The sequence below is a fragment of the Argopecten irradians genome, chromosome 7 (assembly GCF_041381155.1).
Source record: "Argopecten irradians isolate NY chromosome 7, Ai_NY, whole genome shotgun sequence".
Classification (NCBI taxonomy): domain Eukaryota; kingdom Metazoa; phylum Mollusca; class Bivalvia; order Pectinida; family Pectinidae; genus Argopecten; species Argopecten irradians.
This window is the reverse complement of record NC_091140.1, coordinates 17,674,090-17,688,930: the sequence shown is the minus strand read 5'-3', so window position 1 is coordinate 17,688,930 and position 14,841 is coordinate 17,674,090. Positions and strand designations below refer to the sequence as shown.

Here is a 14,841-nt window from a genome sequence, read left to right as displayed (position 1 = left end):
TATTCATATTTGGTTGATAATTAATTTGATACACAGTAGTTCGTATAAACGACAAGTTAATACCAGCTCCCGTTGTAAAGCTACCATGTATTGTTCTGTCGAAGAAATATCAGTTATGACAGGGACTCAGAGACTAGAGATACAAATACCAGAAACGGGCCGACCCATGCCGTGAAACAGAGGCTGAGAATAATCTGATATTAGTAAAGTATTTATCAGCCTACCTGCCAGGTATCTAACAAATCCGAATAGATAAATCAATATCCATGGTGAAATTTCTACGACAGATAAAAATGCCAAAGGGGAAATATGAAAATTTGTCGTAGCTACATGTCTGAGAATAAAAATTGACGTTTGCGATTTGCTCTTCTTCTCAATTATCACATGTGCAGCAATTTAGTAAAATATATAAGAACCAGTGTTATGCCAGGTAAATTGAAATTTGCCATTAATATATTACAAAAAACGATACACAAAATACATGGCATCTTCAATAACAAAAATACATGTAGATATTATGTACTAAGTATGGCTATTAGAGGAGGGGGGAAAACCACCTTTTTTCAATATAACAATCTGTTCCATGAAGAAGGAAATAAATATTACCAACTTCTTTAGCAAATTCCTAATTATCTCCCTTGGCTACATTTCTAAAAGTAACATCCTGATTATCTCCCCTTGCCATATTTTTTTCAATAATGAGCCTGATCATCTTATTTTGCTACAAATTCTTCAAATAAGGAACTCAGTATTCCTCCTTGCTACAAATTCTTCAAATAAGGATTTCAGTATTCCTCCCTAGTTACAATCAATTAAATTCTTGATTATCTCCCTTTGTTACAAGTTGTACATGAAATATTTGTGGACAGAAAAAATAATCAATGAATTCCTTACAATTGAACTGACGGCCACGTGTGACAGGATGTGGATGCTATGATAAACGTTAGACTTAAAGACGTATAACATCTGTTGCTTCACATTCCTCATCGCAATGGCATACAGCTGTCGCATACAAGACTGCTTCTTAAATTTTTCACAATATAGCAAAATATTCTAATTCTTTCTGACTGACTAAAGAGCAATCTAAAAATTTCATCAGTTTCAGCACTGAACACATGAATAATTTCCCACTTATCTTTAACCTGTGATTTAAGCCAAAAAAACTGCATCAATATATTTGCAAGTATCCCTGCACTGAAAATGTTTATAAAGATATAATTAAATAAAAGACTAAAATCTGATGTCTCATTACGAGAGCCGCTGTCTCATGAATATTCAACTGATAACAAATCCAGGCCGCCAGACAAATCAGTTTATTATATTGATTAAATATACCTAAACAGTTCATTTTTATCTATTTGTATAGACTTTATGCATGAGGAATCAGGTTTTTAAAAGTGTGTTAATTTGATGGAATTTTATGAAATGGGAATAAATAGTGTACATGGTATATAAGTAATAATTACGATAGATTTGGATCAGGGGTGGGAGGGGAGAGACACATTAGTAACAGCAGTTTTATTAGGGGGGACAAATTCAATAGATAAATCAGCTAAAATGAAGGGAGTAAAAGAAGAAATTGGATCTGTTAAAGTCACTGACAGATGTGTTTATTTCCATATCTTCTTTTTCTTAAATTTGAACTTGCTCGCAGATCTATATATATGCAGAGTGAAAATTTTACATCATTTGTAAAATCAATTAATTATAGTACATCATCCTCATATCTTAGCAAGTAGAAGGAATATGTTGGAACATAGATTGATAAAACAGAACTGCATATCAATGACATGTTGATACAATATATACCCCTGACCTATGGAAGTTATTGTATGAAATGACAGTATCTCTATGGCAACTGTTCACACATGCTACAAATATCATAATAACATGTATATGTAAAGCTGATAGCAAGACATCTTTGGAAAATCTTCATTTCCCTACAAGACATTATAGCCATTTATTGGCCATATAGAATAGTCATGCATTGCCTTATATGGAATGGCCATGCATTGCCTTATATGAAATGGTCATTCATTGTCCCATATAGAATATAGTCATGCATTGCCTTTATATGGAATGGCCATGCAGCTCATTATATGGAACAGCCATGCATTGCCTTAAATGGAATGGCCATATACTGCCTCATACGGAATAGCTATACATAGCCTTATATTGAATAGCTATACATTGCCTTATATGGACTAGCAACCCATTGCCACATATGGATTAAACATGCATTGCCCCATACATAATAGTCACATACATTGCCTCATATAGCCATGCGTTTTCCCAAATGAAATAGTGTATGCAATACATTGCCTCATATAGCCATATATTTTCCCATACGGAATAGTGTGTGCCATACATTGCCTCATATAACAATTCATTTTCCCACATGGAATAGTGTGTGCCATACATTTCCTTGGTGCCATACATGCCTCATATAGGCATAGATTTTCCAATATGGAATAGTGATTGCAATACATTGCTTCAGCCACCCTGTCAGTAGGGCAATAGAATTGTACCTGCTGCCCCTATGTCATGATCGTATAAGGCAACTAAATTTAGGATCTTATCTTTTCTCTTCTTCCTAACTGACTTCATCTTTCCTAATGCCTCGTTTGGCACCGCCTCACTTTTGGCCCCTGTGAGGAAGGCTCTGAGTTCTGTCCCCTGGCAGAGACACACCAAAGTCTATAATAGTAGAAGTTTCTTTCCCCTACTACATTGCCTCATATAGCCATGAAATTTCACATATGGAAGAGTTAGTGCCATACATTGACTCATATAGCCATGAAATTTCACATATGGAATAGTTAGTGCCATACATTGCCTCATATAGCCATGAAATTTCACATATGGAAGAGTTAGTGCCATACATTGACTCATATAGCCATGAAATTTCACATATAGAATAGTTAGTGCCATACATTGCCTCATATAGCCATGAAATTTCACATACAAACACATTGCTTCAGTGCCATACATTGCCTCATATAGCCATGAAATTTCCCATATGGAATAGTTAGTGCCATACATTGCCTCATATAGCCATGAAATTTCCCATATGGAATAGTTAGTGCCATACATTGCCTCATATAGCCATGAAATTTCCCATATGGAATAGTTAGTGCCATACATTGCCTCATATAGCCATGAAATTTCCCATATGGAATAGTTAGTGCCATACATTGCCTCATATAGCCATGAAATTTCCCATATGGAATAGTTAGTGCCATACATTGCCTCATATAGCCATGAAATTTCCCATATGGAATAGTTAGTGCCATACATTGCCTCATATAGCCATGAAATTTCACATATGGAATAGTTAGTGCCATACATTGCCTCATATAGCCATGAAATTTCCCTTATGGTAAAGTGGACATCATATAATTGCCTCATATGGAATAACCATACATTGTCCATATGGATAGCTTTCCAACGCTTCATAAGGAATAACATATCCATATTGCCTGCAATAATAAAATTGTTAAAATATCCTTGTATCACAACTTTATAGCCTGATAAGGAAGAATAAGATATGGAATAATGGGATCAATGGACAGTGTAAATATGAACCAATATTGGGTGGGAGGGGTGTACGTTGATCACAGTCATATACACACCATCAATGACATAATACTGAATATAAGCATTTCATCTGTACATATACAATTGCTATGTATTTGTTTAGAGCTTATTGCCATGTACATATAAAACACAACTTACCTATATATTATCTAAAAGCAGGTAGTAAGTAAGGAATGTCGCCTTTCGTCAAATGTGAAAGTACACAGTATGTATATCAGTCACGCTACAGAGAATCACATGTTACTATATGTACACAAAGCGACACACATATATAGGTATAAACTCGTTCATGTAGATCAGCACCAGGTATGTAGTCTGCCTGTACAGTTAGCAGAACCGCTGTTTCACTGTCATATCAGAAGTGAGAGGGAAATTTGAAGAACAGTTTATCATTTCTCACCTGTTTGAATGACCAGGTATGACACAGGTAACATAGACTCGTTAGTACACTGACAACACTGTTATGCATCCAGGTAAAGATAGCCACTGAGCATGCCTGGAAATGATAGTGTTGTCTATGACATCATAGAAAGGTGAACTCAAAAACAAACTTGGACTGCTGGCACCACTTCCTATATATCAGCATTACTATCACCTGAGAAAGCCTTATAGTCTATATCCTATTAAAGTCAGATCAATAAACTATAGTCTGTTTCAAATAAATCACTTCTAGAGGCATTCAAAGTTCAGCATCCCTAAATCTGCTCCTGATTATTGATGTATTGACAGACGACTTTATGTGATTTAGGGGCACGTATCTAGACCATCAATGAAAACAACAGGAAGTCATGGAAATCATTAAGGATTGAACGTTACAATAAGTTTGGATTGATTTTTTTATTCATGAACATATGAACAATAGTAGAATGATTTTCGAGGTAATAGCCTTTTATTACTTCCTATGAATACTGTAACATTAAATAGTATTGTTGGTATTGATCCATTCATTTCAGTTGTTATGGAAGCCTCCTCGTGTGTTATAAACCTTTTGTAATGAGCTAGCTGTTCACTTGGGCTTATCATGAAATGGTCAATGCGAGCAAATTGTTTACATAAATCATTGAATGGTGCATATATTGAAAAGTTGTTTCAGAGTATTTCTTTGTGCATCTGATCACCTTCTTAAGCACAGTAGACAAGACAACGTTGGAACACATTGTATGTCAGATTATCAATCAAACTAAGGGGAGATAACCTAATGTTAGATTAAATGTCATTCACTATCCAGACATAACAAGTATTCAATACATATTGTATGTCATATTCTCTAATTCAAACTAAGGGGAGATAATCTAGTGTTAGAACTAAAGGGAAAACATAGCTAGAGTTAGAGCTATGGGATAACCTAGTGGTAGAATAAGGGGAGGTAACCTAGTGTTAGAACTAAGGAGAGATAACCTAGTGTTAGAACCAAGGTCTGTTTAGAACCACCTTCCAGACGAAAAAAAAAAGGGGGGTTCACCTTCCAGACGAAAAAAAATGTTGGATACATTTCAGAACACAATACAAATATTTCCTCATTGAGTTTCACTTTTACTGTATTTCACATCGAGTCAAATGCCAAATAAACATCAGAACTTTGGGTGGATGAAATCAAGTCAGGACAATATCGTTTATAAATACTATCTATCAAATACAGAGGTTATCATCAAAACTATATATCTTATCTGTAGAACAAAGTTATGTGCCTATATAAGGAATACTGACATGTGACAGTTAGATATATGGATTAGTTTGTTACCTCATCTCTCATAAATTTTACATGCTTGACTAGCGCATCCTGTTACAATAAGTCAAATTAGTAACAGGGAGAAACGTAACAGGGTAAAACAGGACACTTGTATATCATATCTAAAGGATAACCTACTCTATACTGTAACAATATCAGTCAGGTCAACATAAAAATTAGCTGTAAAGATCTAGATCATAGAAGTGAGTGTTGAATTTGAACCGAGATATATATATATTTTTGTTTGGTTTAATTTATCGACTGCTGTTAAAATGTAAGAATATTAATGTGTTTATTTTGTTTTACATCTTAATAATATTCCTTTAAGGACATGTTAAGCTTAGGAAAAGGAAAAAGGTACCTGAAGAAAACCATCAACCTACAGTCAGTCCATGGCAACGGCCCAGACAATGTTTTTGGACCTTCAAACTCAGAGTTGGAGGGCTAGCTAGTAGTAATAAATTTTCGAAACACCTTGATCTTAACCATTTTAGTGGTGGGGAATATATCTTATAAGGTCAAGGAATAATATATATATAAACATCTCAGCCACTTCATATAGTCATTTTTTCGTTTCCCCCCCCCCCCTCCATTTTTATTGAACACTGAAGAAACATTCAGATCCATTGTTCATGTTTTCAATAAATGATTGAAAAGTCAAGCAAAATGATTTACAATAATTTTTTCAAATAGTGAATTTAATGACAGACTGAAATATTTACACAAACCAATATGTTAAATGATATACATCCACAGAGGGCATACTAGGCATAGTACTGACAGAGACTGTGGTAATTTAGAAAAATAAATAATTTTGAAAAAATTGTTTTTAACAAACACTCAGAAATTGAACAAAAGCACAAATTTGACAAAATAACATGCATGTATAGTTTTGAACAAGCTGCAGTTGATGAACCATGGTGCTGATTGGAAGATATCCTTGTATTTCTGTCGACAGTAGACTTATCCGTGTCAAGTATTTATCCAATTCAGAAGCATTTGAGTGTAAAATTCTTAACAGCTTCAATGATGCCAATACAAGTAATTTTATTATGAATTTTGACACAAAATACTCTGTTGATGAAATTTCAACGATTATGCCTGACAGCTTGTTTTTAATGGTTTCAGTAAGATTGACACCGATTCCTTACATAAGCGATAAATTTTGACAGCATTTTTTAATGTTTTCAATAAATGACAATATTTGACAACGGGTAAAATGATTTATGATGACGTGAAAGTTGTAATTCCTGACATAGCAATCAAAGGTACGCACTTTACAATAAAATATCATCAATCATCTATAACTTACTCTGTTGATTTTTTAATTACATTTTTCGTTAAATTTGGATTCAAAATGTCAACAACTTCCTGCTGATATAATATACAATCCAAATTAATTTAAGTTATTAACACAATTATAGAAAGGAAGGTAAACATATATTTAGATTCAACATAAAATTCATCAGGTGTTAATATAACTTAAAATCTAGATTAATCAACATTAAACCTGCCACCATACAGCGTACAGCGACACACTTAATACATATCTCAATTCTCATTGGCTACAAATGGTCATGTGAAGGTCAGTATTTTGAACCAAGAATTCCACACGTGACACAATCCTCAGTCATAATTATACTCATTCAACTTTATATACAATAGTAATTAAAGGTTTATAGTTATAAATTATAATGAAATAGCAATTCATGATCTCAAAAGAGCAAATATCTGAATGAAACAAAAAGTGACCTTTCGTCCCTTATTTGACTGTTCACCAACATACTATCAATCAAATAACTTGTGACTTTTCATTTTGCATTACATATGCAACGTCATTCGCTGCGAAATTGAATATGTACACATGTAAGTGCGAGCATGAGGCATGGCTACATACCGCCTGGTAAATTACAGATGCTTGCTTGTAAGTTCAGACCAGACTATTTCTCACTATCAAAAAGAACCATAACAACTGGCACCATTTGCAAGCACCAACAAAAGTCTCATACCCCAAATATTCACCTAAGTTTAAATAAATCCATGCATTTATAAAATGTTGATGTTCAGATAATTAAAATTGATGATTAATGAAAAAATATTTCACTTTTGAACCATTGTCTGATAAATAAACTGCTTTATCTGTCAATTCTCTTTTAGTGTCATCAAAACCATTAATGGCAAAGAATTTGAAAGGAATATAGGATAAAACTTCTACCTCGGGTAAAGGAATACTCCCAGGCCTTGGTTTAGATTATATGACATATCGATTACACTAGTTACCATATGTAAATTTTGAAGGCTAACAGGTACATGTAGTTAATCAATGGAAGTAACTTAACCAAACTCCTCAGAGTTCTGAGGTCGACAATGTCAGTATACACCTTACTTACAGGTAATGCATTGACTTAAGGATGGAAGGTACCTTATTAATCAAGGAAGGTGAGTGATACAGGCCCTCTGGACCTATCAGACTCAATACATGTACCGTATAAACCTGAACCAGATATTTTTGTGGGGATGATATGTTACTGGACAACTGTTGTGATCACAAAATTATTCCAGAAATTTAAATAGCGAAAATTGAATACCTCTCTAACTTTATTTTCTTGTTATAACTGGGTATAGTGTATATGACAATTAGAACATATATTTAGTGTTTTCCAAAAGAGTGTCAAAGCCTTTAAAAACATATGACCTTGATAAATAAAGAAAAGGTGAAGTACGACCTTTAAACTTTCCACTTTGACCTGTATTAGAACCCAAATATGATTTGATGATAGCACCATGAGTAGCGAATAGAATCAGTTATGGAATACACAACATATCCACAAATGACTGAATATCAACAGTTATGCTGAAGGCTAATTAATACTGATATTGACGGCTATGTAAACGTATAAATCACCTGTACTGATCAAAGCCTTTTATTGCGGAACCAATACATGTATATTTTAACATGACCTTAATTGGAAACTTCAAACAATGGAGAGGTGAAAAAATTGTCTAAAAGAAATCAATTTCCTCTGTGGTGGCCCTGTGGTGGCGTGTAATACGACACCCCGGAGATCGACTTCTGGCCACCATCAAAGACCTGACTCCTCAACAGTATACAACCTTCTCCTCACATAAAAGCAGACCAATGCATGGTCCTGCTTTTCATGTTTGATTGGTGTAAGAAACCAACAATTGACAGGTATTTATAGATTCTCCTGTAATTACATAACAACAAACGACACCAGGATCCTTAACAAAAACTCTCATTTTCACTTGGTAATAACGTATTACTAAAGATCACAGGGTCATAAAGACCATTCCAGTCAGGTACTTCTCACATTGAGGTATTCTATTAAGCGATCAATTTTGAAGTTTGATTACATTCTGTTTAGAAATCAATCCCTACAGCAAAGAAAAAAGATAAATACCTGGTACAAAAATGGTACAAACCCTTAGCTGGGGTAGCACTGGCCGAGTTGATCCGGGTTGGCTGGGTGGTGAAAATGTCCAATGATAATACATTATACCATAAGCCCTCCACCTCTGGCATGGGTTCCGTGTTTCAAACCTATGCGGTAAGTGTTTTTTCTCCAGGTACTCTGGCTTTCCTATATTTCCAAACCTAGTATATCCTTAAATGATCTTGGCTGTTAATATCAACATACCTCCCCCCAACTCATTAAGCTAGGAATAACAATACAATGTCCCATTGTGCATGATATATTAATCTAAAACCTTATGAAAATCAAATACAGCATTATATTGTACTTAAACCTTTTGAAAAAGAGACACAATAACTTCAAAATACAGCTAAAACTTACTTTAAAACTTGGTATTCTCAAGAGAAGAGTTGACACTATTTCATTTTTTCTCTCTTTTTTTCCCGTTTCATCAGATACCAATCTTACATAGATAAGAATCTGTCAAGAAGCATACAAGTGTAGAATAGGCCCAGTTCAGCCTTGTGGGATTTATTAGCTGTAATTAGGGGTCATCCCATTGTCAAGGTTACAGGCCCTTAATGTATATAGTAACCTTGTCTCCCTAATCGTTACTAAGTTTTTTATCCAGGTATACAATAGACAATTTTTTTATCATGATAATGGCACTTCATTTACATGTCTGACCAAGGAAATGACGGTCATTATCCATATCTGGCCAACGCTGTATGACCAGACTTTTAATTTGGTGTCTGGTCACCTGTATATTAGAGCGTACCTGTAATCAATTACTGTGGAAACACCTGCCCTTTCCCTCATTATCTCCAGGTGAGATGATTCTACAGACATTAAGTGGTCAGTGGTTCTACGAGGTGAATACACTGTCAGGACATACACAAGTCATCACCGCCAATGTTTCATTATCTACTGCTCTTTTTTACCCTGATGTTGGCAATACAGTAAAACCTTGTAAATTCAAATTAGGTGGAATCAGGCTAAATCTTCAAGTTAAAAGTACATGAATGTATAGTGAAAATTTTGGTTGGAAAAACAAGTACATTATAGTCTGTTTATACTGACTCTTGTCTCATCCAGATCCCAGCTGTCTATTGCAGCTTAATTGTAGGACATTTTCCTTTTTAATTTATAGTAATTAATCAATTAAAAAAAAGACATACAGAGAAATCTACATGGTTTTTTATAAAGTTTTAGAATGTATTCATGTCAATGGAAATCAAATTTAGACCTAAAAAAAGAGGGAGTGGTGCTTATAGGGACAGGGCACTCAATTATTGGGTCGAATATGTAAAGAACAAATTTTTAATTATCCTAAATAATTCTATAATAAGAATCATAAAAAAACAACAAGATCAAGACAGACAAATAATCACTGTGACAATATCAACATTCAGGAAGAACATATTTCTGTTGATGAGTAAAGCCAACAATGAGTTACAACCTGCTTAGAGAAACAATAATGTAGACTGTGACAGTTTAAATCTGGTAAAAACCCATCAAATGGTCCACCTTTTTAAGTCAGGCACTTCTATTTCAGTTTTTTGTGTGTGATTTATTTACATTTATGGGGTTGGAGATAAGAATTTGTCTATAACTCAATAATCTGTTGAAGCCTAGGCAGCCTGGAGTGCTGTACATTTGAGCAGAAATCCATACTAACGATAATACTATAAGCCCTGGCTAATTGCTACACTATCTCACCCCTTTTCTACTTATACTTCCCTGCATCCTCAGTCAATATCTCGATAATCCATCAGCAGATCTTGGATAACTTTTATTTATATGAAATTTAAAATTCTACTTAGCCTTTTACATTCTTTATGTGTTAGCTCACTATTTCAAATCAATTTTAAGTTGGTTTTATTTTGTATGCCTTATAAACTAAGCAAGTGTCATTTAAGGACATGCCAGATGAAGGAGTCTGTATCAAGCCAGTGTACTTGAAGAAATTCTCAACCTTCAGTTTTTACATGCAAAATGTTTCACATGGGTTTCAAACTCACAATGCTGAGGCAAAATCTTAAAAATGAAGACTAAGTATATTGTTAAACCAATACGGCTTCACATCAAACTGTATTTGACACAAAAAGTAGGTCATAAGCATACAATGGCCTCCCACTGCATCTTCACACCAACAAAGATTAACCTCCTCATACATCTTCAAACTGATATAGAGTTACCTCCCTTCACATTTTCACACCAAACTTACCAAGCAAACTGAGGTATCCCTGACCAGCTAGATCGACTCCTACTCTCCGAGGACAGCTGCCGTGACATGATCACTGGTTTTTGTACGACAGAGTCATGCTCTGCCTTCGGAGATCCAGGGCAAGACTTTGAAGAGTCATAATGAGGCTCTAATTCAGTTTTTGGTAAACTTTTTACCTCAGGTGATGTCTCTTGTTCAGTTTTGGCTTGATCAATAGATCTAGGAACCTGAGATGTCGAACTTTGAATCTGAGATGTTGGACTTTGAATCTGAGATCTCGGACTTTGAATGCGAGATCTCGGACTTTGTATCTGAAATCTATTTTGAACACTTCTTGACCTTGGTGTGTATTGTCCATTTTCCTCTGATCTATTCCTAGGAACATCCTTGCCGCTTGCAATAACAGATCTGGGACTATTTTGACCACTTCTGGACCTTGGAGTATGTCGACCACTCGAGTCCATTCCAGTTCTGTTACCTTCCTTACTGCTAGCCGTAACAGTTCTGGGACTTTCCCGACCATTCCTAGACCTAGAGCGAGTAGACACATCCTCAGCATCTTTAGACATATTTTGACCATTACCACTCACTGATTGCGGAATTCTGGATCTAGAAATATGCTGATCCGATATAGAACCAAGGGGTTCTACTGTCATTTGAGAACCATTCTGTCCAGCGCCAGTTTCATCCACTTCCATTTTATCTTGACTATTGTCAGTTTCAGATCTAGGTACGTTATAACCACCATGGTGTAACTGTGGACCAGTTTTGTGAGAAATATTGTGATCCTGGTTTTGATGAGGTGATGCTAACCTTTTATGAGCCGACATATCTAAGGAACTTCTAAGAGGAGATTCAGACTTAACATTTGGTGACAAATTCTTTCGACCTCTGTCATTATTCTCAATAGCAGTAGATGGAGACTCCCGTCCAGTTCTTTGCCTGTTAGATGTGATTATAATTCTTCTTTTATTTCCAGTGTCTTGTAATTTAGATACACCAGGTGATTCTGGTCTTTTTTTACCTTTGACCTCATGATCTCCTAATAATTGTGCATCAGCTTTCATAGGACCATTTTCGTGTGCTCTAAAAGGGGACGCAGTCTTCTTCCTCTGCATTTCCAGCTGAAACATTGTCCCTGATGGAGAATGACCCCGCCAAGGAGATGATGGACGACTATGATTGACCTCTTGACCTTTGTGACCTTCTTGAATCGAGCTTGAAGGAGAGTGACCTATCATTGGTGACAACGGTCTACTATGAACTTTTCTAGTCTCCATGCCATGTGAGGGAGACTGACCTCTCCAAGGCGACGATGCATGACCATCTGGTATTGAGCTAGAAGGGGAATGGCCCCTCATAGGTGATGAAGATCGACTCCCTAAAGAAGAAAAGTCCAGTAAAAGTGAGGAAGGTCTAGCTGCACCTTTCTGATCTGAATGACTAGATTGTTCACTGCTGCCCCTCGATGGAGAGGAAAGACTACCATGTATTTTCTGCTCAGTTTGCATCAAACTGCCTTGACTACCTCTCCATGGAGATGATGAACGACTTGGACCTTGACTAGCTGACTTCTCGGCAATAACTGGGACATGATCTTGACCTTGGTGTTCTGTTTGATGAGTTGGAGACTGACCCCTCCATGATGATGGTTGACCTTGACCTTTCTGACTGACAAGAATCGAGTGAGCACGCCATGGAGCAACAGTAGCATGCCCCCTGGTGGAAGCATCTGGCCAGCTTGTTCGGACAACTTCCTGATCTTTCGATGGAGAATGAACTTTCTGTTCCTTTGACCCTGAGTCTTGTCCTGGCTTTGACACAGTATCCCTCTCACTTGGAGCAATATCCTTATTCACCTCTGGTCCATCTGAACCCACCTGTCCCTTAACTGGGCCTTCAAATCTACTCCTATGACTACTAACAGTCCCTGGCCTTGGCAAACTACGATCCTTCCAGGAGGGGGCCGCTCCATTCCCCTGTCCCCTAAATGGGGATCGGCCCCGGTGGGTGATCATAAATTCACTTCTAGGGGTGGAAGTATGGGGCCTAAACAAGGATTCTCTACTACCCCTCAAACTTCTACTGTCGGTCACTGACTCACGACTTCCTCTCAATGATTTACTGTCCAATAACATCCCAGTCCCTTCTGGGCTTCGAACAGGACTCCCAGACTCTCGCCATGGAGACGACCTTCCAGACCTTGGAAGTCCTTGACCACTATCACTAAGTGACCTTGAACTTGCCCACCGAGCAGACAATGAATCCTGAGGTGATGCATCCATACTTGTACTTCTTATTGGTCCTCTAGGGGTGGGGGTTGAGACACGCCCCCAGGGTGATTCCCGGCCGCCCATGGCGGTCCTGGGGGCGTCTGGAGACAGTGGACTCCACGGGGAACCAGTTCTGGACCAGCTATTACTAGTCATTGTGGTCATACACTTTCAAAACACATTTTGAAACAAAGTTTCAGTTATCATTTCAAATGGAAACATCACAATTTGAATTATCTTCTTATAGAAATACTCCTTGTAGTTGAATATCCAGAAATTTTCTTGGGGAAGTTCTTTCTTTATCAAACTCTATTAAATTGTCTAGATAGCACATCCATACACCACCGTTTTTCTGATTACTGATCCTTGGGATACATTATGAAGTATGGACAATCTTTCAATATTCTCTCAAAATTATAGGTTTGTGAACTCTAATGCTATCCTTATACAGACAAAATGGTGAATGATTCTTTCCTTAAACGACTCACATTGTCACTAAACAAGCAAGCATTGTTAAATCTTGTCCCGTAAGTCTATCATATCTCCTCCAAATTATACCGCTGAAATATCCCACTTTTTGTGTAACAGAATTCTGAAGATTAATTTACTCCGGTTCAGACTTTAATTTTGAGTCATAAAGAGCTAAATCATCCTATATAACACACACAATTTGTCATGGATTAAACTTTCTTTGACGTATTGTGATCGAAGATTACCACTTTAAACAACGGTGTTTGGTGTCCAAGCTCCGCTATAGCAGCACACCGTTAAATAATTCTGCACAACAAATCACTTATTCCGTAAACCAGGTAATATCTCATTCCATATATCAAAAGGCCATTCATTTCCAAACATTAAAACATGGAATTCTATCGTATCCAAAGCCTATTTTTAGTAACATCCGAGGGAATATATACCTCAGAACAAAAGCTAATGTCTTCAATCACATTTAAATCTGTAAGAATGCAGATAAGTTGTTTTTCTTCACGTATATAAATCCGGATGAATCTCCAACCTCTGTGTTGACAATGAAGGTTTTTTTCCCAAAACCCACATGTGGAGGTTTAGCATAGTGCACCCATATACACATAGTATGTACATGTAAAAATTAATTTGAATACACAATATGAATGAGTCAGTACACCTATCATATAATTAAGCTCTTTACAATATGGACACAATATAAAGTTTTAAATCCACCACTAAAGCCATGACCAAAACAAAACGCTGCTCCACAACCCAAAGTTAAGGTGTATCATTAAACAAAACACATGACAGAATTGTTCTTTGGACTGTCGACTCAACTACCAAAGTGTATTACGGTTTGGACAAATTTCAGAGAGCGTAACGTACAAAGCCTCTTACGAAGAGTTCAATTCATTTAGCCAGAGTTGATGTCAACGTAACTTGGACAAAGGTCATAAAAATTATATCCACAAACAAAAGGACTGTTTCTGATCAAACGACGAGGAGTCGCTCAACCAGAACCGTTCAGTAAGCAGTATTTATAGATATATCTATTGTTTTAGTCTCAGACCTAATCGTCACATGTCTCTCTATCAAACATTTCAATGTTTATTA

At 36.3% G+C, this 14,841-nt stretch overlaps 1 protein-coding gene across 2 annotated transcripts in view; it reads right to left on the bottom strand.

Annotated features, from left to right (window-relative positions):
- Window positions 1–13,472, bottom strand: part of LOC138327737 (serine/arginine repetitive matrix protein 2-like) — a 141,223-nt gene extending 127,751 nt beyond the window's left edge. Inside the window, exon 1 of one of the 2 annotated variants that reach the window (XM_069274074.1) lies at window positions 10,988–13,472. In XM_069274074.1, the coding sequence (XP_069130175.1) occupies window positions 10,988–13,425 (2,438 nt within the window). In that variant the 5' untranslated portion in view covers window positions 13,426–13,472. The remainder of the gene's footprint in view (window positions 1–10,987) is intronic. The other variant, XM_069274075.1, reaches the window with a different exon arrangement.
- Between the last annotated feature and the right edge of the window lie 1,369 nt (window positions 13,473–14,841).